Source organism: Bipolaris sorokiniana (genome assembly GCF_000338995.1).
Source record: "Bipolaris sorokiniana ND90Pr unplaced genomic scaffold COCSAscaffold_6, whole genome shotgun sequence".
NCBI classification, from domain to species: domain Eukaryota; kingdom Fungi; phylum Ascomycota; class Dothideomycetes; order Pleosporales; family Pleosporaceae; genus Bipolaris; species Bipolaris sorokiniana.
In genome coordinates this window covers 1,101,044-1,121,154 of record NW_006911900.1, presented here as the reverse complement: position 1 = coordinate 1,121,154, position 20,111 = coordinate 1,101,044, and the positions used below count along the sequence as shown (strand labels likewise).

Sequence of the window (20,111 nt, the reverse complement as noted above, 5' to 3'; positions counted from 1 at the left end):
CCATAGGATACCCCCCCAACCTGACACAGAAACAGCACATGCATCCCTCACCGCCGTTGTGCGCATACGTACGTGCAATGCGACTACGCGGGGGGAACAATAGGAGGGGAGTGGGAAGGAAAAAGAGGCGTACGTATTGGCAGCCGCCAGTCCAGTAACCTTGCGCACGTCAGACAATGACAGTTGCACTTGACCCCAAAAAAGCCCGTTGTAGTAATCGCCCATATTCCCCCCACTTCACCAACTCGCACACACCCACGCCCCTCCCGCCTCTAACTCGACGATTCTCTCACCTTTTCCCTTAACACCAAGATACGGAATAAACACGCATACACCTTACTTCCCGTCCCTCCTACCGCCCAAATGGGGGCCAAGCCAGCCAAGTCCACTCCGCATAGTGTAGGCGGGTACACAGGATACACTACCTGAAGCTGTTCCTGTGCGAGGCCAAGGCGCTGGGACCGCGTCCTTTTCTTAAGGAGTTTTAGCCCTCTTCATCTTCACAATCTTGCTACTTCTGACACTCTGACAGAATAATAAAACAGGGTCCCACTGCTTGCTTTGCTCTCTTGGCCTCATGCAACACACACACGCCGACGTTACTACTAAGTAAAACCCACAGACACTCTACTACAACACACAGACTATGCCCAGATTAAGGAATACCGTCTGTGGACCAAGGCTGTTTATGCACATCAACAAGCTTGGGCCCCTGTTTGGTATGTGGGTATGTGGGTATGTGAGTTGTGGGGGTGGGAGGCGTATCTGCCAAATCTTCGTGTTTGAAAGTCAGCCGCCTGCGTTTGAAGATGCAGCTGTTGCCAAGGCGTTGCTTGCTTTGGGTTGGCGATGTTTCGTGCTAATATTATGGTTAATCACATGTGAGAAGTGCTAGAATGATGATCGAAAGGCTTGGGCTGCAAGTGTGTAAGCTTTTTGTGGGCCATGCCATGTGAAGGGGTCATAGGGTGGATGTGTCTGAAGAGGCATGGTCGTGGGGGTACACTCAACGGTCATCTTGCACATACAAAGGTGGGCTTGATGCACGATGACTCTGACATCGAGATTATGCTGTTTGTTCTTTCAACAGCATAATATAATCCGTCTATCTAACTTCATATCTGTCCGTTGTCTTGCGTAGAGCGCTTGCATGCAGATCCCCAAAAAAGCACAGTGTGCGGCGTGCTTGGAGGGTGTAGTGGGAGCCAACCACAACAAAGGCCACGGCGCCTTGGTATGAACCAGTGGGAGAGCTTCAGCTTCCAGCTTTCCAGTCAACTACCACAAGCACCCACATCCACACACATCCGCATTTGCATTCATGGTACAACATGTCGTATCATATTACTTTTCTAATATACAAAGTTATCCATCTTTTCGGCATTATACCCAATTCGTCAAGACAACTTGTCCTCCCTGCAACATGCGACAGCTTCGTATAGAGCAATCGCCGTATACAAAGCCACCAATGCCAACACACTGTTGCTTCATGTCATGCACGCGCATGTCCTGTTGGCATGCTACCACATTTGTATAGCATAAGTATCCCAAGCCTTCTGTATCGTAGGTGCTCGAGGTATCTAGGCCTTGGGCTTGGCCTTGGGAGTGCCGCTGCGGACGCGTTTCGCTTCGGGCCGCTGGAGGTGCGAGGCGGGAATCCAGCTCTCATCATAGGCCTTGGCGCCAGAAGTGACCGCGGGGCCATCGGCACCGACGACTGCAACCTGGTCGGCAGGGTCGACCTTCTTGCTCTGGCCCGAAGACATCCTGGCGCGCTCACCACCCTTGCCGTGGCCCTTCTTCTGAGGGAAGAAAGTGCTGATCCAGGTGTTGTAGATGAAGTAGACGGTTCCGCCAAAGGCACCAAGGACGACAAGGTAAAGGAAGAGGCTAGAGGCGCAAGTCAGTCATGGCACAATTACAGGTGTATAGTAGGTCTGCGAGGAACGTACATCTGAGGATCAAAGAAGCTGTTGGGGGCCTCGACAACGCTAACAGTCTCGTTGTAGGCGGGAACGGTGAATACGGTATTGTTGGCGCCCTTCAACACAGTAATAAGTTCCAGGCGTAGGTTTTGCGGGTGCATGTCGAGAGTGAAGCTGTAAGGAACAGTCTCCTCGGCGCCAGCGGGAATCTCGATCGAGTAGCGCTTCGAAGTAAGGTTGCGGACGATTTGGGATTTACCGGCGACCTCAGAGACGAGCGAGCCGCCAACAACGGAAACGCCAATAGGTGTAGGCTCATTGTTGGTGACGGAAAGACGCGCCTCGGTGGCATGGCCGTTGACGAGCTTCACGCCAAAAATCTCAGATTGGGGAAATGAGACGGAGACGGCGACATTGATGTTGGGCGTCTGCGGCTCCTTGACTTGCTCTTGGACCTTTTCAGCCTGAGAATTGGTGGTTAGCCATCTGATGTCATGTGTCGTCACAACATATCAAACTCACCTCAGCTGCGGCAAAGGCACCAAGTGCGCGCAAGGAGAGCAGGAGCAGAGTAGAGGATCGCCAATTGACCATGATGGAAGCGCTGCAAACAGATGGGATGGTAAGAATAGAGAAGAGGGGCGTGGGAAGAGAGATGGTGGAATTCGAACGTGGCTTCTGGCGAGTGACGTCCGGGCGCCGTTGGGTCTTGGCGAACGTAACGACAGCCGCGGCAGCGGAAAGCCGACGTCAGGTAGTTGGCTGACATGAGCAACAACCGCCAGCCCCATATCTCTTCGCACACACGCGACATCTTTCTCTCTTCGCTTCTGACACGACGTTTTGCAAATAGCGACACAAAATGACAAATCTGCCTTGTTACGTTGCCGCCTTGCAAACATAGCCTCTTTGCACATGTCTAAGCGCCGAAACGCAAGGGATGGACTGACTACGCCACCTATTCCTGCCAATGCAACGCTTACCAACGGCGGCTATTCGCCTGCGGCTTCATGCGCCTAATGGTTGCGTTTGTCCCTAACGACACCGACATGTACTGTACATACATAGACAAATGCCTTTCTGCCGGTAGCTTGCATTGCATCTTGGTTACACCGTCCAGGGGTATACTAATCGTTAACCGTTTTCCGTTATCTGTTTTCTGTTTCTATTGCTCGTCCTTCAATACTGTTCCTTATATTTGCTCTCCAACACCGTTTCCCGTTTTTCTGTTTTCTGTTTTCTGTTTTCACTTTTTTGCATCCTGAATCTTGTCTTCATTGCCACTAGAAGCGTCTATAAAGCTCTGCCCCTCACCCGCGTTTGCTCCTGCCCATCTTTCACTTCCTCGTGAACTGTGGAAAGAGCGTTTGTCTGCCTGTCCCACGTTGCCTTGTTACACTCTACCTCACTTTCTCGCCTTGACACGCGCAGCTGCCTTGCACAACAAACCTTTTCTCTCCCCATTGCAATAAGCACATACCTCCCTCTATCGCCTACGCCTCTCACCTGATCATCTCAGCATGGCGCTCTCATTCGATGCCCAGATTGGCATCATTTCTCCCTCGACGATTCAGACTGATAATGATCTAGACATGCTCAGCAAGCGCTTCGAGCAGCTTAACCAATTAGAAGAGGAAAAGACCAAATTCATGACCGTATGTCTCCAAGAAAAATTCTTCTGCAACTAGTCTGACTTGTCGATAGGAGCTCCTCGTCCGCTATGAATATGTCGTTCAACAGAACCAGGCCATGCTTGCCGAACGTAACCGCGATCGCGAGTGGATCTTTCAATGTTTAGCTGAAAAGCAACACTACGAGAGACTTGCAAGCAACATACAGCAGGCAGTGGTGAGTCAGGCTGAGGCAATACCATGAAAGCCGTGCATCTGCAAGTCATCATAGCATAAGACTGACATGCAAGTATCAGGTGGACAACTCCTTTGTTATCGTACTCATTGACGGCGATGATATGATGGTTAGTCCTTTTCTCAAGAGCCATTTTTGCTTTGCTGATCGAGCCACCAGTTCCTCAATGAGTTTGTACGCGAAGGTGCAAACGGCGGTCGCCGCGCCGCCTCGAAGCTGCACGCCGCGGTTCAAAACTATATGCAAGACCAGAGCGAAAGCACCCGCAACACCACCCCACTCGGATTGCGCATCGTTTGTCGGATTTACGCCAATGTCAAAGGTATCGCTGAAGAGCTTGTGCGCACAAGTGTCATCCCTGACATTACTTATTTCGAAGATTTTGTCCGTGGATTTACAACGGGCAAGACATTGTTCGATATTGTCGACGTAGGCATGCATACTGATTGCACCAACGAAAAGATCATTGGTGAGCATACTGAATGTACATCTCGCAGCAATTCAGGACGCTGACAAGATGCAGAGACTTTCAAACTCTACTTTCGAGATTACCATTGCTGCCGTTTATTCTTCGGCTGCTCTTACAACGAGGGGTATACACGACTTCTTGAAGAACACTCTAGCCAAGAGGGTTTGCGTGACAAGGTGGTACTCGTTGGAGGCCCTCTTCTTGACAAAGACCTGGTTTCGCTACCGTACAACGCAAAAAGGCTTTCCGGCATCTTTCGTGAGACCAAGTACGCATCATGGGGAGCTGGGCCTGTTTTGGGAGCCCTTTCACCAGCTTTTGTCCCTGCTACAAATGGAGCCGAAACAAAAGGTAGCCCAAACAGCTTCGTCACACCAACTGGTCTTCCATTTCGGTTTCCAGCGCCTGTGCCTACACGACCATTGAGCAGTTCATCGGTCTGGGAAAGCCCTCCGCCCAAAGGTGCCATGTTGAGCCATATGGCCAGAACTCCATCGACTTCAACCTTAGGTTCTGATGGCCTGCCTACACAGAGACCCATTTCAGCGCCTATGAACTACGCTGCTAAAGCTGCGGCTCCTCCACCCCCAAAGTCCAAGTCGCCCACCTACAGGCCTGCCAGCCGCGAGGAGATCATCGCCCGCAACCGCGCAGGGCAGCGTGTCGACCCACCCTGCAAGGACTATGACAAATCCGAGGTCGACCGCGTCAAGAAGTTGAAACTGTGCAACATCCATTTTCTCCGCAAGGAATGTCCATACGGAGATTCTTGTACGCATCTGCATGCCTACAAGCCCACAGAAAGCGAGATTGCTACACTTCGTCTGGTAGCGCGCATGGCGCCCTGCGCAAACGGTAGTATCTGCCAGGACATCAAGTGCATCTACGGTCACCGGTGCCCTGCACCTCGGCATAAGACCAACCATGCCAAGGGTACCAAGAATTGTATTTTTGGCGACTCGTGCAAGTTCTCGGGCGACTTGCATGACATCGACACGACTATTGTGAAGACTCTGGTCATACGCTAAGAAATGGTTTCGGCCTTTCTTGGCTAAGTTGTGTGTATAGGCGACAGACAGTGAGAGTGGTCGCAGTATGGTACTTGTTATGTGGATGAATTTTCCTCAATGCCCAATGATTTTCCAAGATATGCTACTTTGTAAACTCTTACTCGGGGATAATGTGATTGTATAATACACAATGATAGTTCTGAAAACCAAAGGTCTTGTTCATACTCTATCTGGTAGTAACCCTTGTGTTTCCCCACCCAAAAAAAGAGAAACAATCTCACTCCTTTTTCCACTCCTCAAACTCCTCTTCTAAATGCGATTTCAGCGCCGCAAACTTGTTTTTGAAATTCTGTCCGCATCGCCAACACTGCATATCCCAGCTGGGCCAGTCTCCCGGACGAAATCTCGCACTCCCTTTCTCGAACGGAAACTCGTGCAATTGCACCAGGAAACTGGTATTGAAACTTAGATAGTGCTTCTTGTGTTTCATCCATGGCGAATGCATATCACGACTAAACACGTGGACATGCAGGTGATTCATCGACGGGTGCGTGTGCACGCCTGTTACTATTTCTTTTGTCCAGTCGCGACCTTGTGGAAGTAGAGCGGCCCGCTTGGATGGCGATGGTGGGTCGGGGCCGGACATGAGGGATTCAAGAGCGGTGTTGTACGGCACATCTGAGGCGCTGGATTCGCCGTATTGGCGGCGCAGCTCGTTTGCTGCTAGTTCTACCAGATGCGTGGTGCGTGTTCTTACTGTGTCGAGGAAGGTGGTGTCGGTGGAGAGGGCGTGTAGGGGGTGTTGAGTGCAGTAGGTTCGTTTTCGTGGGATGAGGAGGAGGTGTACACTACACCATGTTTTAGTACTGTATACCTATTTGGGCCTGAGAAGGATTGCTCAAGACTGACCTTGCTTTTGGGTACTTGTCGGTTATTACGACAAAGTCGTCGTCGTATTCTAGGACTCTTCCTTCGGGGTTCGTCTCGGGGGTCTCAATGTATACACCCAGTCCATCACGGGGATCCCAGCGTTTTGAGGTTTTGGAATCTTGCTTGGTGGTATTTGGGGAGTCGGCGGCTGGTATGCCAGCCGGAGGTGGTTTTGGTCGCTTGGATTGTGACATGAGTTCTGTGACTGTGTTGTGAGTTGCAGATGCTTGGGGAGCTGGGTGGAATGATTCAGAAACGTACATGCATTAGGACGTTTTTGGGAGCCAGCGTCCATAGTAGGTTGAGGTTGATTGGGCATTTCTGTGCCATTTATCTCCTCTGTCGTGATCGCGTCGCGGGGTTGTTCCGCGCTGAGGTCGTGGTTGTTGTTTGTGGACATGATTTGTCCGGAAGCTATCACGCGGTGACTGGTAGAAGCCTGGAGTTCTCTTACGTATTTTCTGTATGGGATTAAAACAATCTGCCGGCAATGGATTGCTTAGTGATTTGTCGCAACGACATGTCGCGTCGATGGGCGATGACGATGAGGCTCACGACAAGTGGCCCAAGCGTACCGAGGCATCCCTGCAACCATCGGAATTTCGGATTGCGTGCAACATCCAAGTGTCTCGCTGCCGCATTCGAAATGGCTACAGCACAATCCACGGCCACTTCCGCTTCGAACAAGTGCACTGATAGCTGGTGGTGGAGTTTTGGTGATTGAGCCCTTTTGCTAGCGCGAGCGCCCTTCCGCCCACGAACACAGGAGACATCTTTGTCCATCGCTCCCCTTCCGAAGCACATACATCTGTCCATGGATATTACTAGACGCTACAACTTTTTCCTGCTCCGACAAAATGCCAAAGAACGCACACCCGCCCCGCAGTAAACCTGCAAAGAAGTCAGTCCTGCCCGAAGAAGACACAAGCTTCATTGTGTTTGGCGACGGCAAGGCCAAAAAGAAAAAGGGCGAAAGCTCTGGCGGAGACGCAGCCCAAAATGACGGCAAAGGAAAGGGCAAGGGAGGAGCCGCTCAGCCTGAAGATGGACCGAAAAGACCAGATACTCGGACTCTGATAGCTGGCGCATCATGGACTGGGAAATTGCCCGTCAATCTACTGTCAGAACACTTCCAAAAGCAACAGTGGGCCAAGCCAGATTATCGCATTGTACGGATATTCTTCCAAAGCAGATGCATCGCAGCTGATGGTTTGTAGCGCAAGGATGGCGACAAGCATTTTGCCTATGCTGTGGTGTTGTCCAAGGTAAATCAGAAGACACGAGAGACGACGACCTTGCCGCCAATTAAGATTCCCGCCGAACTCGAGGAGCAAGCACACCAACCCACCGCTGTTGAGGCTCGCAACTTTGCCGCTGCATATACCCTCTTTCGTGTTGCCAGCGCCAAGAACCTGCACATGATGCTTCCGCCTACCTACAAAGATTTGTGGAAAGGACAATTCACGGAACTGAAAAAGAGGGATGAGCAGGATGGAAAAGGCTGGATGTACGAAGCCGATCCATTCTTTGGCTTTGCAGAAAGAGAAAAGGCTCGGGAGACAGCTGCCAAAGCACGCGAGAAGAAGCAAAAAGAACAGGCAGAGGCCCAGAAGGCACACAACCAGCAGCCTGGTGCGGCTATGCTTGGGTCTTCAAAGGAGTCTGCTCCAAGCAGGAACTTGATGAAAGGGTGGGAACGTGTGCCAAAGATTGAGTTGGGAAAAAGGACAAGAAAAGAAGCAGAGCGTTTGATCCGCCGCGATGCCCTCTGGAACCCGAATGGTGTAGAGATGGACGCGGCTATAAAGGCTAGGTTGGTCGAGGAAATCGCTGATCTTGGGTTTCGAAAAAGCCATGTCGAAGAAGCAGCTGAAATCTGCAAAGACCGCGAGGAAATTATTGAATGGCTTCTTATCCACGTACCAGAGGACGATCTTCCATCTTGGTCTTTACCCGAAGGTTATGTTGCTGGCGTTAGTATGGCTAGCACAAACCTTAAGCGCGAAGGTGCTGTGAAGCGTCTAGCAGCTGCCGGGTACGCTGTAGACCTATGCGAAGAAGCCTTCGATAGCCAAGGTGGTGATGAAAGAAAAGCGGCAGCTCTTTTGCAGGCTCGCCTTCTTCGACCAGAAGAGGATGAAAACAGCATCTTGCAGGAGCTGGCCGATCTTTCTCTGTCAGAGGGCACGTCAGAGGAAGCATCTGAGGACGATCCATGGGAAGTGGAGATGTCATCACTGGAAGCGATATATGATCGCCTCTTTTCACGACCCACTTCAGAAGCATGCCGCATCGAATTGGACGTCAAGCAACAGGGTAAACGGCTCATTTTACGAGTCCGAAAGCCCTTTGGTCCTTACCCCGCTGTCGTACCAATAATTACATTCGAAGCTGCTATCCCAGCTTACATTCGCTTAAGCATTATCAGGCAGGCTCTCCTTCACGCAGAAGCAAATTTCGTTGGCATGCCAATGGTATATGATATCGTGGACTGGATTCAAACGAATGCTGGTGAGATATTCCAAAATCCAGGGAGATTATCAGATGTCTCTTCCGGACTTGCGGCGGCGGACCATATGTCTGAACAACCAAGTCAGAAACGAAGGGCAAAGGGCAAGCCACGTAAACCCATTGATTGGACACCAGCGACTCCGGCAAGTCAAAATGCGCTGGCTGCCTGGCAAGCTAAGCAGGATACTTCGCCTCAACAAAAAATGATGGATGCTCGAAAATCGCTCCCTGCCTGGCGCCTAAGGGAAGATATTGTGCAGACTGTGAATAGATGCAAAGTCACTATCATCTCAGGTGAGACGGGTTCAGGAAAGTCGACCCAATCGGTGCAGTTTGTTTTGGACGACTTGATACAGCGGCAGCTTGGTGCCGTAGCGAACATCATCTGCACACAACCTCGACGAATTTCCGCTCTTGGCCTTGCTGATCGCGTTGCTGATGAGCGATGTTCTCAAGTTGGCGATGAGATCGGTTATACAATCCGTGGAGAATCGAAGCAGAAGCCCGGTACTACTAAAATAACATTCGTCACAACCGGTGTTCTTCTTAGGAGACTCCAAACCTCTGGCGGAAATGCCGACGATGTTGTCGCTGCACTGGCGGATGTGAGCCACGTTGTGGTAGATGAAGTACACGAGCGCAGTCTGGACACCGATTTCTTGCTTGTGCTTCTGCGTCAAATCCTACGGCAACGCAAAGATCTCAAGGTTATTCTTATGAGTGCCACACTTGATGCCGCCGTCTTTGAGGCCTATTTTAAAGAGGTAGGGCCAGTGGGCCGTGTGGAAATTGAAGGCCGCACCCACCCTGTAACTGACTACTTCTTGGACGACATTCTTCACTTTACTGGATTCAAAGGTTACGGAATGGGCGAGGAAGATGACCACGGAGAAAAGGGATTTTCTGCGAACCTCCGCAGTATTGGATTCGGCATCAACTATGACCTGATTGCTGAGACTGTACGCTACATCGATCACCAACTCGGATCCAAGGATGGCGGTATTTTAATATTCCTACCTGGTACCATGGAGATTGATCGCACTCTTCAAGCGTTAGGCCAATTTGCAAATCTGCACGCACTGCCTTTGCATGCGTCACTTTTGCCAATTGAACAAAAGCGTGTGTTCCCTCCCGCACCCCATGGCAAACGAAAGGTCATTGCATGTACCAACGTTGCCGAGACTTCTATTACGATTGAAGATATTGTCGCCGTCATTGATACAGGTAGAGTAAAAGAGACGAGCTATGACCCACAGAACAACATGGTCCGTCTGGCAGAGACGTGGGCTTCAAGGGCAGCATGCAAGCAGCGACGTGGACGAGCAGGACGTGTGCGAGCAGGCGACTGCTACAAACTGTACACACGAAATGCTGAGGCAAAGATGATGGAAAGACCTGATCCCGAGATTCGGCGCGTGCCGCTCGAACAAATGTGTCTATCAATCAAAGCCATGGGTGTACAGGATGTCTCTGGGTTCTTGGCTTCAGCTTTGACGCCGCCAGAGAGTACCGCAGTCGAGGGTGCAGTGCGCTTGTTATCCCAGATGGGAGCCATAACTGATAATGAGCTGACTGCTCTCGGTCGTCACATGTCTATGATTCCAGCAGATCTCCGTCTTGGCAAGCTTCTGGTGTATGGAGCGACATTTGGTTGTCTTGAAGCTGCTTTGACCATCGCTTCCGTCCTTACGGCACGCAGTCCGTTCATATCACCGCGAGAGCGAGACCAAGAGACACGGAATGAGTTCGACCGCCTTCGTGCCTCGTTCTCCAACAACCAAGGAGATCTCCTCGTAGACCTCCGCGCTTACGAACAATGGTCCGCACTGCGCAGCAAAGGCACTTCATCACGCGATCTCCGCTTCTGGTGTCAAGATAACCGTCTCTCGCCCCAAACATTGTTCGACATTGCCTCCAACCGCACCCAGTATCTCTCCTCTCTCAAAGAAATCTCATTCATCCCCACTCACTACTCGTCTACGAATCCTTCCACGCACTCCACCTACAACAAACACAACACCAACGACGCCCTCCTGCGCGCCCTTATCGCCGGCTCTTTCAACCCGCAAATCGCACGCATCCAGCTCCCCGACAAGAAATTCGCCGCAGGCATAGCTGGCGCCGTCGAACTCGACCCCTCAGCCCGCGAAATCAAGTACTTCAACCAAGAGAACGGACGCGTCTTCGTACACCCATCTTCCACGCTCTTCTCCAGCCAAACCTTCCCCCACAATGCATCATTCATTGCGTATTTTAACAAGATGGCGACGAGTAAAGTTTTCATCAGGGATATCACACCATTTAATGCGTACAGTCTTCTCATGTTCGCGGGCAGGATTCAGGTTGATACGCTAGGACGCGGGCTTGTGGTTGATGAGTGGATTCGGTTGAGGGGCTGGGCAAGGATTGGTGTACTGGTTAGTCGATTGAGGGGCATGTTGGATAAGGTACTGGAAGGGATGGTCAGGGAGCCCGGGAAGGGGGTTAGTAAGCGGGAGGCGGAGATTGTAGAGGTAGTTAGGTGGTTGGTCGAGAGGGATGGGTTAGATGCTTAGATTGAGAGTGATAGAGGGTATGGATCACTAGAGATTTGGTTCGAAGAAGGGATGATATGGTGATGGTGGTGGAGAACACAATGGTGTAGACGAGATAGTCGAATGAATTGGACGAATGTTGGATATCATGTTCTCCATCTTTTGGCTCTTCTAATCTATATTTCTTGTCAAGCTCATCTCTTGTCTGCTATTCTATTCCCGTGAAACTTGAAATATGTGACTAATCTATTGGTTTCTTGATACATGCTAGTTGCATCGCTATTTAGCGTACAAATAACATTGCCATTCTCCTCTGATGGCAAAGTAGACAGAGTGCGAGTGGATTGGTGAGGTAGCTTTTTGGCTCTTGAGTCTACTTTGAAGCTTTGCATACTACATGGAGTAGGTCATCCATGGTGTGGATGCTATGGTTTGCGTCATAGTCGTGGTTTTAGGTATACACCTAGCCGAGCGTCCTTGTTTGGAGCAGCAGACCGTGCCACTCAGTGATCGAGTCCGGATACTTACAGAATGTCGATTTGTACTTGTAGATAGACTTTGAGCGATGTAAAACTCATATGAGGGCAAATCAGAGTACTAGCGGAGGATTGAGGCTGGACTACGGCTGTAGCTTAGCACTACAGTGCAAGAGCGTGGAACCGGCTTTCTGGATGGGCAGCTATAGCGAACACCAAGGTCGAGGTAATTTGTTGTTGTACGAAAAGGGCTTTCATATGTTCCAATAACCCTTCATAATCAGAGAGCTTTAGGGAGCGATCTCGTACATCCATAACAGATGTTTCGTTTTGTGCTTTCAGATTCAGACCCGTTACTGTCATGTTGGTCGCCCCCCCAACCGTGAATGCCAAAACGGCCTTCAGGAACGGGCATACTGCATAGGCTGCAGCGCGGATCCGAGAGTGCATCAGGACGTGCTTGGAGTTTGCCTGTAGTACGAACGACGTTTGCGACGATACTTGGAAAGTTCTCCTCAACGGACTCGAAGTATTGCTTCATGAGATCGTCTATGGTTGTGTTTTTAGAGCTTGTAGATGCTTGTGTGGGACCTGAGGATGACTCGTGTACGAGTGAGACTAGACCAGAGTCTGACATGTTGACGTAGGAGATGAGTTCTTTCTTGAGCACATCTCGTAGAGGGTAGTGGAACTGAAGGCCAAAGGGGGATTCGCCATCTGATATTTGCCAGGGAAGAGAGAAGCCGCGGCCTTTTGCTGTTTCTGCAAGCGTCTTTTGAGCTAGAGTAGTGGTGCTGTCTCCCCAGAGAATGCTCTCGCAACCGGCCAACTTGGCGTACTCTACAATTAAACGGGTTCGGAGAGTAGAGATTAAGTCAGCGCGAGCTGTGGCCGATGTGAGGGACTTAATCATGTGCACAAACTGATCTTCGGGACTTGATTCGGCCTTTTGTTGGTCTTGGGGCAGCAGGGTCTTGAGTGACGCATCGTCTGGTATTAAACGAAATACATCGTGCAAAGGTAACGAAACATAGTCATGGTCTGGATATTGTGCGCGGACCTTTTCCAAAAGCTCTTCAGTTTGTACAGCATGTCCTGGTTCTTGGATATGGACTGCATTAATCTCAAAACCAGTGCGGCCAGTCTTGCTCTTCTGCGTCTTGAGATGCAGATCCAGGACATGCAGGAGGGAGATGGATGAGAATCCGAAAGACAGGGGAACCAAAACCCTGCGTTGCTTCTCTGCACCAAAGTTGACCCGGAAAGATTCCAGACGCTTGATGCACTTGGTGTGAACATAGCGAGCGAAGCAGTCACTGTGCAAGTTTTAGCGAAATCTTTTTCTTTTCCTTTTGCCCAAGTGGCGTAGAACTGACTGGCAGAGGGGTTCAGAGCGAACGACAAGCACAGACACGCCCTTGCATCGCCTACAGGGCTCCTCAGAAGCATCAGTAATGTGTTTGCCCGGCATATTGGCGTGGTTGCAGGTGATGATGTTGATGTTGGTATTGCGATAGTTGTGCAGGGCTGACTCGTTGGGTGTGAAGAGTGCGGGAGTGCGCCACATGCAGTTGAACGCCAGACTGCGCCACAAACGGCCGCGCGCTAACCCGAGCTACCGGGAAGGCGGACCTGGCTGGGGGGTTGTGAACGAACGCGCAATCGAAACTGCCACGGCTTCACGCCAGACTTGCTCCCATGACCCATCGTTAACCCTTACGCGAAAAAGAATACCCTTCGCTGACCCGATTCGCATTGTGTTCCCTGGCCTGAAGTGCCATTGTCTTTTAGCCGTCAGCTCCGCCAGCTGGCCTCTCATCTCTAGGCAGGATGAAGGCGGGCCTGCGCCTTATCGCGCTGCTGCTGCTGGCCACAATTACAGCAGTAGCAGCAGTAGAGGTTACTCTGGTAACTTCGACTTCTACTCTGTATTCTTTCCACCGCTGACACGCTCCTAGAATCAAGATGATCGCCAGAAATGCTCGGGCATGTACAGCAAGAAGGCATGGGGCGGCAAGGTTGACCCATTCATACTTGTCAAGTTCATAAAAGACCCAAAGAAGAACGAGGGCATTGAGAACCCGATAGTCAGCGTAGTAGTGTGGGAGTGGAAGGACACGTTGCTTCTGGGTGCTCCATCCGACTTGCCTGTGAACGACGTTGGTACTCCGCAGCCTGATACTTGAGAAAGTTGACTAACTTGCGCATAGGAAAACCGCCATTACATCTGTGACGACGAATCTATCAAACTGAAATTATGTAATGAAACGCACAAGGGCGAGTGGGTGCTCGCCGAAGACGTCGACAATATCTCTCAAATGTACATCCGGACCGCCGCAATCAACCTTAACGACCCTAAGCCTATCAACTACCCCATCTCAACCGGAGAGAAGAAGGTTTCGATAAAAACGGGATACTACTGCGTGGCGGCGGCAGCCCAGGATAGTCGATTACAATATGAGGCCGTCGTGGTTTTCCGGAATGCATACGGTGAACTCCAGGCAGCCCAGATTGCCAAACTGCCCTTTTATGGCGGCATCACACTCGTATACTTTCTCGTCTTGACGTTCTGGGGCTTCTTATATTTCCAAAATAGGCACGACATTCTTGCCGTCCAGAACTACATCACCGCAATCCTGGTCTTTTTGGTCTTGGAGATGCTCATGACTTGGGGGTACTACGACTACCAAAACCGCCACGGTAACAATGTTGGCGCCAAAGCACTCATGATCATTGTTGCTGTTCTGAACGCCTTCCGCAACTCATTCTCGTTCTTTTTGCTTCTTATCGTATGCATGGGATATGGTGTCGTCAAGCCTTCCCTTGGTAAGACCATGATGGTCGTCCGCTGGCTCGCCGTGGCACACTTCGTCTTTGGCGTGATCTACGCCGTCGCCTCACTCACTGTTCGGCCAGATGATGCTGGACCTATTGTCCTGCTTGTCATCCTTCCGCTATCCGCTACACTCACGGCCTTTTACATCTGGACTCTGAACTCGTTAAACCTCACCATGAAAGACCTCATGGAGCGGAAACAGCACGTCAAAGCTACCATGTACAAGCGATTATGGTGGTGCATCTTGACAAGCATTATCGTCATATTCGGGTTCTTCTTCATTAACAGCTTCACATTTGCTGGCGCTTCTACTCCAGACTTTGCGCCTACTCATTGGCAAACGCGGTGGTTCGTACTTGATGGTTGGTTAAACCTAGTCTACTTGGCTGATGTGTGCTTTGTTGCATACATGTGGAGGCCAACGGCGAACAACAGAAGATTTGCTATGAGCGACGAGGTAAGTCCACATATACTACATGCTCCGTACAGAGATACTGACCCACTCTCAGATTGCTCAGGATGATGAAGGCTTTGAGATTGCCTCACTCAGAGACTCCTTGGACGAGGAGGAAGGGGGCCCGAACCAGGGTTCCTCTTATGATCCAGCGCAAAGGTCCACTAATGATCATGCACGCGATGCATCGCCCCTACCTGCGCCACAACCACAAAAGCCTATTCACCCTCCTAGAGAAAGTCTTGATGGCGATACAATTTTCGCTGTTGGGGAGGATGACAAGTGGAGTAGCGATGGAAGCGAGGAGGAGGAAAGTGACGAAGACAGTGATGAAGACAGTGACGACTCGGGTGCTGAAAACTCAAAGGGAGGTAAGAATGAGCGTTCGAGATTGACAGGTAAAAAAGACGAATAGAGGTTGATTGGTCACAATGATGGCTCGGGTTTCAAAAGCTGTCGCTTTGAGCACTGGCGTTCGTCGGAAAGCGATATACTTTCGCATGGGTTAGCGGGGGGCATGTATTTTGAATAAGCTGCCAGTTTTTGCATAGCTGGCTTTTGCAATAGTGCATTTAGACTCTGTTGCTCTACACGTTGATGTCATTTTGCGCTTAGAGGCTGTTGTCTGGCTTCGTTCTTAACTCCGTAAATGCCGAGGCATCTCGAGTAGGAATGTCGTCAGAGTTCTTCACTGCATCTCCAAACTTCACCCTTGCGCAACCACCCATGGCAGCTCTAACTCTAAGCGCACCCAGGCGCACTGCAAGATACATATGTGACGCATGTCGTAATAGTGTACACTATCCACGCAGCCCAGCTTTTGGCGTACAACGATACCTTGGCACCGCAGCATCCTTACGCAGTGAAGACTCACATCAATTAACGTCGCATCAACACTCTCGCAGTCGAGCTGCAAACCCGAATTCAACTTTTGGATTAGCTCGGAGAAACTCCACATTCCGTCAATACTCAACATCCAGCCAAGCTGCATATGCCACGAGCTCAGGCTTTGCGTCACTGCCACATCGTCACCTAATCGCCCTCTCCGGCCCCGACACCGCAAAGTTTTTACAAGGCCTGATAACAAACAATGTTGATCCAGACCGTCAATCATCATTCTACTCTGCCTTCCTAGATGCGCGAGGCAGAGTACTGTGGGATATTTTTGTATGGGTATGGCCTGAGCTTGTTGCAGAGAAGGGACACTGGGCTTGCTATATTGAGGTAGACGGAGGTGAACTGGACGCATTAAAAAAGCACTTGAAACGCCATAAATTGAGGAGTAAGATTCAGATTGAGGAAATTAGCCAGGATGCAGTACGCGTTTGGGCGACTTGGGGATCTGCAATTGAGCAAACCAATACTCAAGGTCTCATTGCTAACCTGAAAGATCCACGCGCACCAAACATGCATCGCCATCTTGTATATGCAAATGTGCAAACGATAGTAGATGGGGCGCAGCCGGCAGATGTTCAGGAATATCACCTTCAACGTTACCGAAATGGCATTCCAGAAGGACAGACTGAAATACCCCGCGAGAGTGCCCTACCAATGGAGTGCAACATCGACCTTTCTCAAGGCATAGATTTCAAAAAGGGCTGTTATGTTGGCCAAGAACTCACCATCCGTACAAAACACACCGGAATCGTACGAAAACGCATCTTACCAGTCGAACTTTACACAACCACCACATCAGCCGCTATTCCCGAACATGGCACCGACATTAAACAACTCGACGGAAGTGGAAATATCAAGAAAGGACGTGCGACTGGTAAGTTCGTTGCTGGTATTGGCGACGTAGGGCTTGCAATGTGTCGGTTGGAGAATATGACGCATATGAAAGTCAGTGCTGAAGGAGGCACATGGAAGCCAGGGATGGAATTTGGTTGCGAGACGAAAGATGGAGTCGTTAAGATTAAGCCGCTGTTGTACGATTGGTTTGTGTTGAGAGAAAGAGATTTATGGGACAAGAACAGGCAGAGGCTGTGAGAAACAGCTGAATAAAATCCCGAAATTGGTATGTATGCTGATAGCCTCACAATAATATCGCTCACAGCGTAACTCGTTCGTGTAGTACAATAATTCACGTGGTGCGCCTGGCCTGACCGGTAGGCTGACCAGAGGGGCTGTGTATGTGTGGCTTAGCTTCGTAGACAAGACGTCATCATATATCCACCTCTCATTATTGTGCTCTTGATGTTCAGTACTTGTAATCTAGTGAATTATTTTATTCTTGGCAATTGATTGCACTATACCGCCATTTAACAAATCAACTGAACATACCTAATAGCTTTGTGGCAATCAAAGGCTGTCAACCCAAAACATGCCTACTACCACACTATCGCCAAGGTCATCGGAACACCAATCTTCCATCTCGAACATGATTTCACGTCTCCTCATAAAGAAAAATACAACCTCAAAGCAAAGAGATTCGCAAGAAGAGCAAGAGCAAGATACCAGACCGCAACTCATCCATGCACCTGTTCCCCTCGTCCTCCCTGAACACCAAGACACCTTACTGAAACTTGGGTGGACCACAATCACATTTCCAGAAACTTCACCAACAACTCAATCCCTAGACTCGCTCTCTGATGTCCCACCACCGGGGCCACACCCACTCCAAATCGCCTACCAAGACCTCTTTTCTGCCGGCCAAGCCTTCTTCAACCTTCCCGACTCCGAGAAGCACCAATGGAAACACCGTCTCGGCTCTGAAGAAGGATGGTCCAAGATACCCGGTGAAAAAGAATTCATCACCCTCCGCTCGCTCGCATATTGTCCCAAGATCTTACGCGCGCCTGCGCAACGGTTTTGGGGACTTGTCGGACAACACTGCTCGAGTACCTTAGGTCGTATATCTACGGCGCTTGGGCTTCCTGCTGGCGAACATAAGGGTCTGCGTCAATTCGTGGGGCCGTGTGCGCAGATGCCCGTGGAAGAAGAGGGCAAGACGGCGACGATGCTGAGGCTGTTTAGGTATGAGGGGTGGGAGGAGAAGGTTGTTGCGGAGGCACATGCGGATTTGGGATTGATCAGCGTGGTTGTGGGTGATACGCCTGGTCTGGAGGTTTGGGATGGGGCTGACTGGTTTGATGTGGAGAAGGAAGTAGAAAGGAAGGGGAGAAAAGGAGCTACGATGCTGGTTGGACGCCAGTTGGAGAGGTTGTCGAATGAGAGGTTGAGAGCGGGTGGGCATAGGGTGGTTGCGTATGGGGGACCGCAGGATATGTCTTCTGGAGATGGAGTAGGTGTTGTGGAGAAGAGGTACCGGCACTCGATCGTTTTTGTGCTGCGTGCTCATGATAGTACGCAAATCGATTCGGATGCGCTTGAGACTCGTATTACGGGGAGGTGGAGGCAGCCGATAAAGGGGGTTACTGCGGGTGCGCTTTACGAGATGATCAGGAGTCAGTGCTTCAATATCAATGTGGAGAAGGAAGAGAGAGAGGTACAGAGGAGGAAGCTGGCTGAGGCGAAAGGAGTGCGGTGAGACAGGGTGGTTAGAATTTCTAGAGCGTCATCTCGATGCTTTCTATATGCTTATTACTCAAAACTCCATTGCTTCATCTTTTTGGACGTTATGATAGATACTCGTGAAGAGCTGCAGTCTGGAGTTGAAGAATAAAATAGTCGATTGGCTTCCATGCTACACTTTTGTATGCGATAGTGGAAGGAGATCTTCAAGTGATTTCATAGAGTCAAGAGGGTAAAGTTGTTTGTAGATATCAAGTCACGTGTCGATAGGTCAGACAAATACAACCACTTCCCGAACATAAGTCACATTTCCACCTACTCTGCATCATTCGCGGTGACTTCGGACAACACGTTGGATGCAAGATCTCTACCTGGCCCATTGACGAGGCACCGCCTTACTACGCAATATCATATGTGTGAAGCGATACCAATGAGACGACAGACATTACGCTCAACAGCAGTCGTCTCGAGGCGCTGCGTAACTGCAAGTACGCGCTCCAGCAAGCCTTTGCCACCAAAGCCTGTAAATATGTATGGGTGGATGCTATCTGCATTGACCAAACAGCTGAAGAAAAGAATCACCAAGTCGGAATCATGGACCAAATCTACTCGGGAGCGAAGCACGCTCTGGCATGCGTTGGACCCCACGAAAACAATAGCAAAGTTCTCTCGAAATTCATAGGGAACCATCGTTCATTGCTAAGAAAAATTGGCAACTTGATCAAGTTAGATTTATTGAACTGGCCGACTATCACACCTCTGGTGTCCGGAAGGATTCTTCTCAATAGCCTTCTCTCCATGAACGGTGGGGCTCGCCAAGTCATACACCAATCGTTCTGCTCATTCATGAGACAGCCATATTTTACGCATCTATGGATAATGCAGGAACTGCATCTGGCTTGTAGCGTGTCATTTTGCTTTGGAGAAGCTGTAAAAGAAGCACTAGATGTCTTAGCCCTATACATGCTCATTGGATCTTTGAGATTACTTCAAGCACACCATGAATTTGGATTTAGAATACCGGAAAGAACTCCCTGGCCTGTTAGAATGATGTTCAGATTATGGTATCTTCGAAACAAGTCTTTCTGGGTAGTGGGCGCCTGTGAGCTTGAGACCCTCCCGATTGACCGCTTGTAGTTAGCTTGCACAACATCCAAACACAGCCTGATGGGTTTGTTGCTTGATGCGAAGGTACAGTGCAGTGATCCGCGAGATCAGTTGTTTGGCGTACTTTCTCTTTTAGATTGGCCAGATAGACAGAAACCCAAGGCTGATTATGGGAATGATCGTTATGAAGTTGCATTGGATGTAACGAGGCTTGTACACCGGTGTGGCCCTGTAATCACACAAGAGTTGTGTCACACTTTTCAGATCACAGGAGAGGAGGCGTCTCTTCGTCGAACGTTTGACTTGCATTCGAGCACGCCCCCAGAAACAATCAGATGGAATCAGTATTATCCTAATGATAATGATCAGCTCTATGGTAACTGGCGAGGGCTCGAGGTACGAGGTACTACGGAAGCTTTGAGACATTCCGGTCAACGGTTTATGTCATTCCAAAAGTAGGAGAGCAGTTGCGTTCTGGAGCTTAGAAATGTTGAACATAAGGTTCCAATGCAAGGACCT

The 20,111-nt window shown here is 50.1% G+C and overlaps 8 protein-coding genes across 8 annotated transcripts; 6 read left to right on the top strand and 2 right to left on the bottom strand.

The window, feature by feature from the left end:
• Positions 1–1,318: 1,318 nt before the first annotated feature.
• COCSADRAFT_36358 (uncharacterized protein) lies at positions 1,319–2,715 on the bottom strand. The gene is made up of 3 exons (XM_007700960.1): positions 2,448–2,715; positions 1,953–2,389; positions 1,319–1,890 (listed from the first exon to the last, which is right to left on the bottom strand). Exons 1-3 carry the CDS (start codon positions 2,517–2,519, stop codon positions 1,581–1,583), a joined length of 819 nt encoding a protein of 272 aa, XP_007699150.1. The 5' UTR covers positions 2,520–2,715; the 3' UTR covers positions 1,319–1,580.
• Positions 2,716–2,960: 245 nt separating this feature from the next.
• On the top strand, positions 2,961–5,670 carry COCSADRAFT_180981 (uncharacterized protein). Its single transcript, XM_007701342.1, has 5 exons — positions 2,961–3,580; positions 3,630–3,773; positions 3,853–3,900; positions 3,951–4,260; positions 4,315–5,670. The coding sequence occupies exons 1-5, from the start codon at positions 3,446–3,448 to the stop codon at positions 5,286–5,288; spliced, it is 1,611 nt and encodes a 536-aa protein (XP_007699532.1). The 5' UTR covers positions 2,961–3,445; the 3' UTR covers positions 5,289–5,670.
• A 1,222-nt stretch (positions 5,671–6,892) lies between these two features.
• Positions 6,893–11,468, top strand: COCSADRAFT_180979 (uncharacterized protein). The gene is made up of 2 exons (XM_007701341.1): positions 6,893–7,369; positions 7,418–11,468. Exons 1-2 carry the CDS (start codon positions 7,058–7,060, stop codon positions 11,264–11,266), a joined length of 4,161 nt encoding a protein of 1,386 aa, XP_007699531.1. The 5' UTR covers positions 6,893–7,057; the 3' UTR covers positions 11,267–11,468.
• Positions 11,469–12,001: 533 nt separating this feature from the next.
• COCSADRAFT_170827 (uncharacterized protein) lies at positions 12,002–13,192 on the bottom strand (the record flags this gene model as incomplete). The annotated part of the gene is made up of 2 exons (XM_007701340.1): positions 12,002–13,037; positions 13,098–13,192. The coding sequence occupies 2 exons, from the start codon at positions 13,190–13,192 to the stop codon at positions 12,002–12,004; spliced, it is 1,131 nt and encodes a 376-aa protein (XP_007699530.1).
• A 203-nt stretch (positions 13,193–13,395) lies between these two features.
• On the top strand, positions 13,396–15,666 carry COCSADRAFT_116288 (uncharacterized protein). The gene is made up of 4 exons (XM_007701339.1): positions 13,396–13,629; positions 13,680–13,880; positions 13,932–15,014; positions 15,067–15,666. Exons 1-4 carry the CDS (start codon positions 13,552–13,554, stop codon positions 15,424–15,426), a joined length of 1,722 nt encoding a protein of 573 aa, XP_007699529.1. The 5' UTR covers positions 13,396–13,551; the 3' UTR covers positions 15,427–15,666.
• Positions 15,667–15,737: 71 nt separating this feature from the next.
• On the top strand, positions 15,738–17,000 carry COCSADRAFT_87769 (uncharacterized protein; the record flags this gene model as incomplete). The annotated part of the gene is made up of 1 exon (XM_007701338.1): positions 15,738–17,000. One exon carries the CDS (start codon positions 15,738–15,740, stop codon positions 16,998–17,000), a length of 1,263 nt encoding a protein of 420 aa, XP_007699528.1.
• A 252-nt stretch (positions 17,001–17,252) lies between these two features.
• On the top strand, positions 17,253–18,565 carry COCSADRAFT_36351 (uncharacterized protein). The gene has a single exon (XM_007700959.1). The coding sequence runs from the start codon at positions 17,335–17,337 to the stop codon at positions 18,499–18,501; it is 1,167 nt and encodes a 388-aa protein (XP_007699149.1). The 5' UTR covers positions 17,253–17,334; the 3' UTR covers positions 18,502–18,565.
• A 205-nt stretch (positions 18,566–18,770) lies between these two features.
• COCSADRAFT_42289 (uncharacterized protein) lies at positions 18,771–19,127 on the top strand (the record flags this gene model as incomplete). Its single annotated transcript, XM_007701011.1, has 2 exons — positions 18,771–18,899; positions 18,921–19,127. Coding segments are annotated over 2 exons (336 nt in total), but the record flags the coding sequence as incomplete, so codon positions are not given.
• Positions 19,128–20,111: the final 984 nt, after the last annotated feature.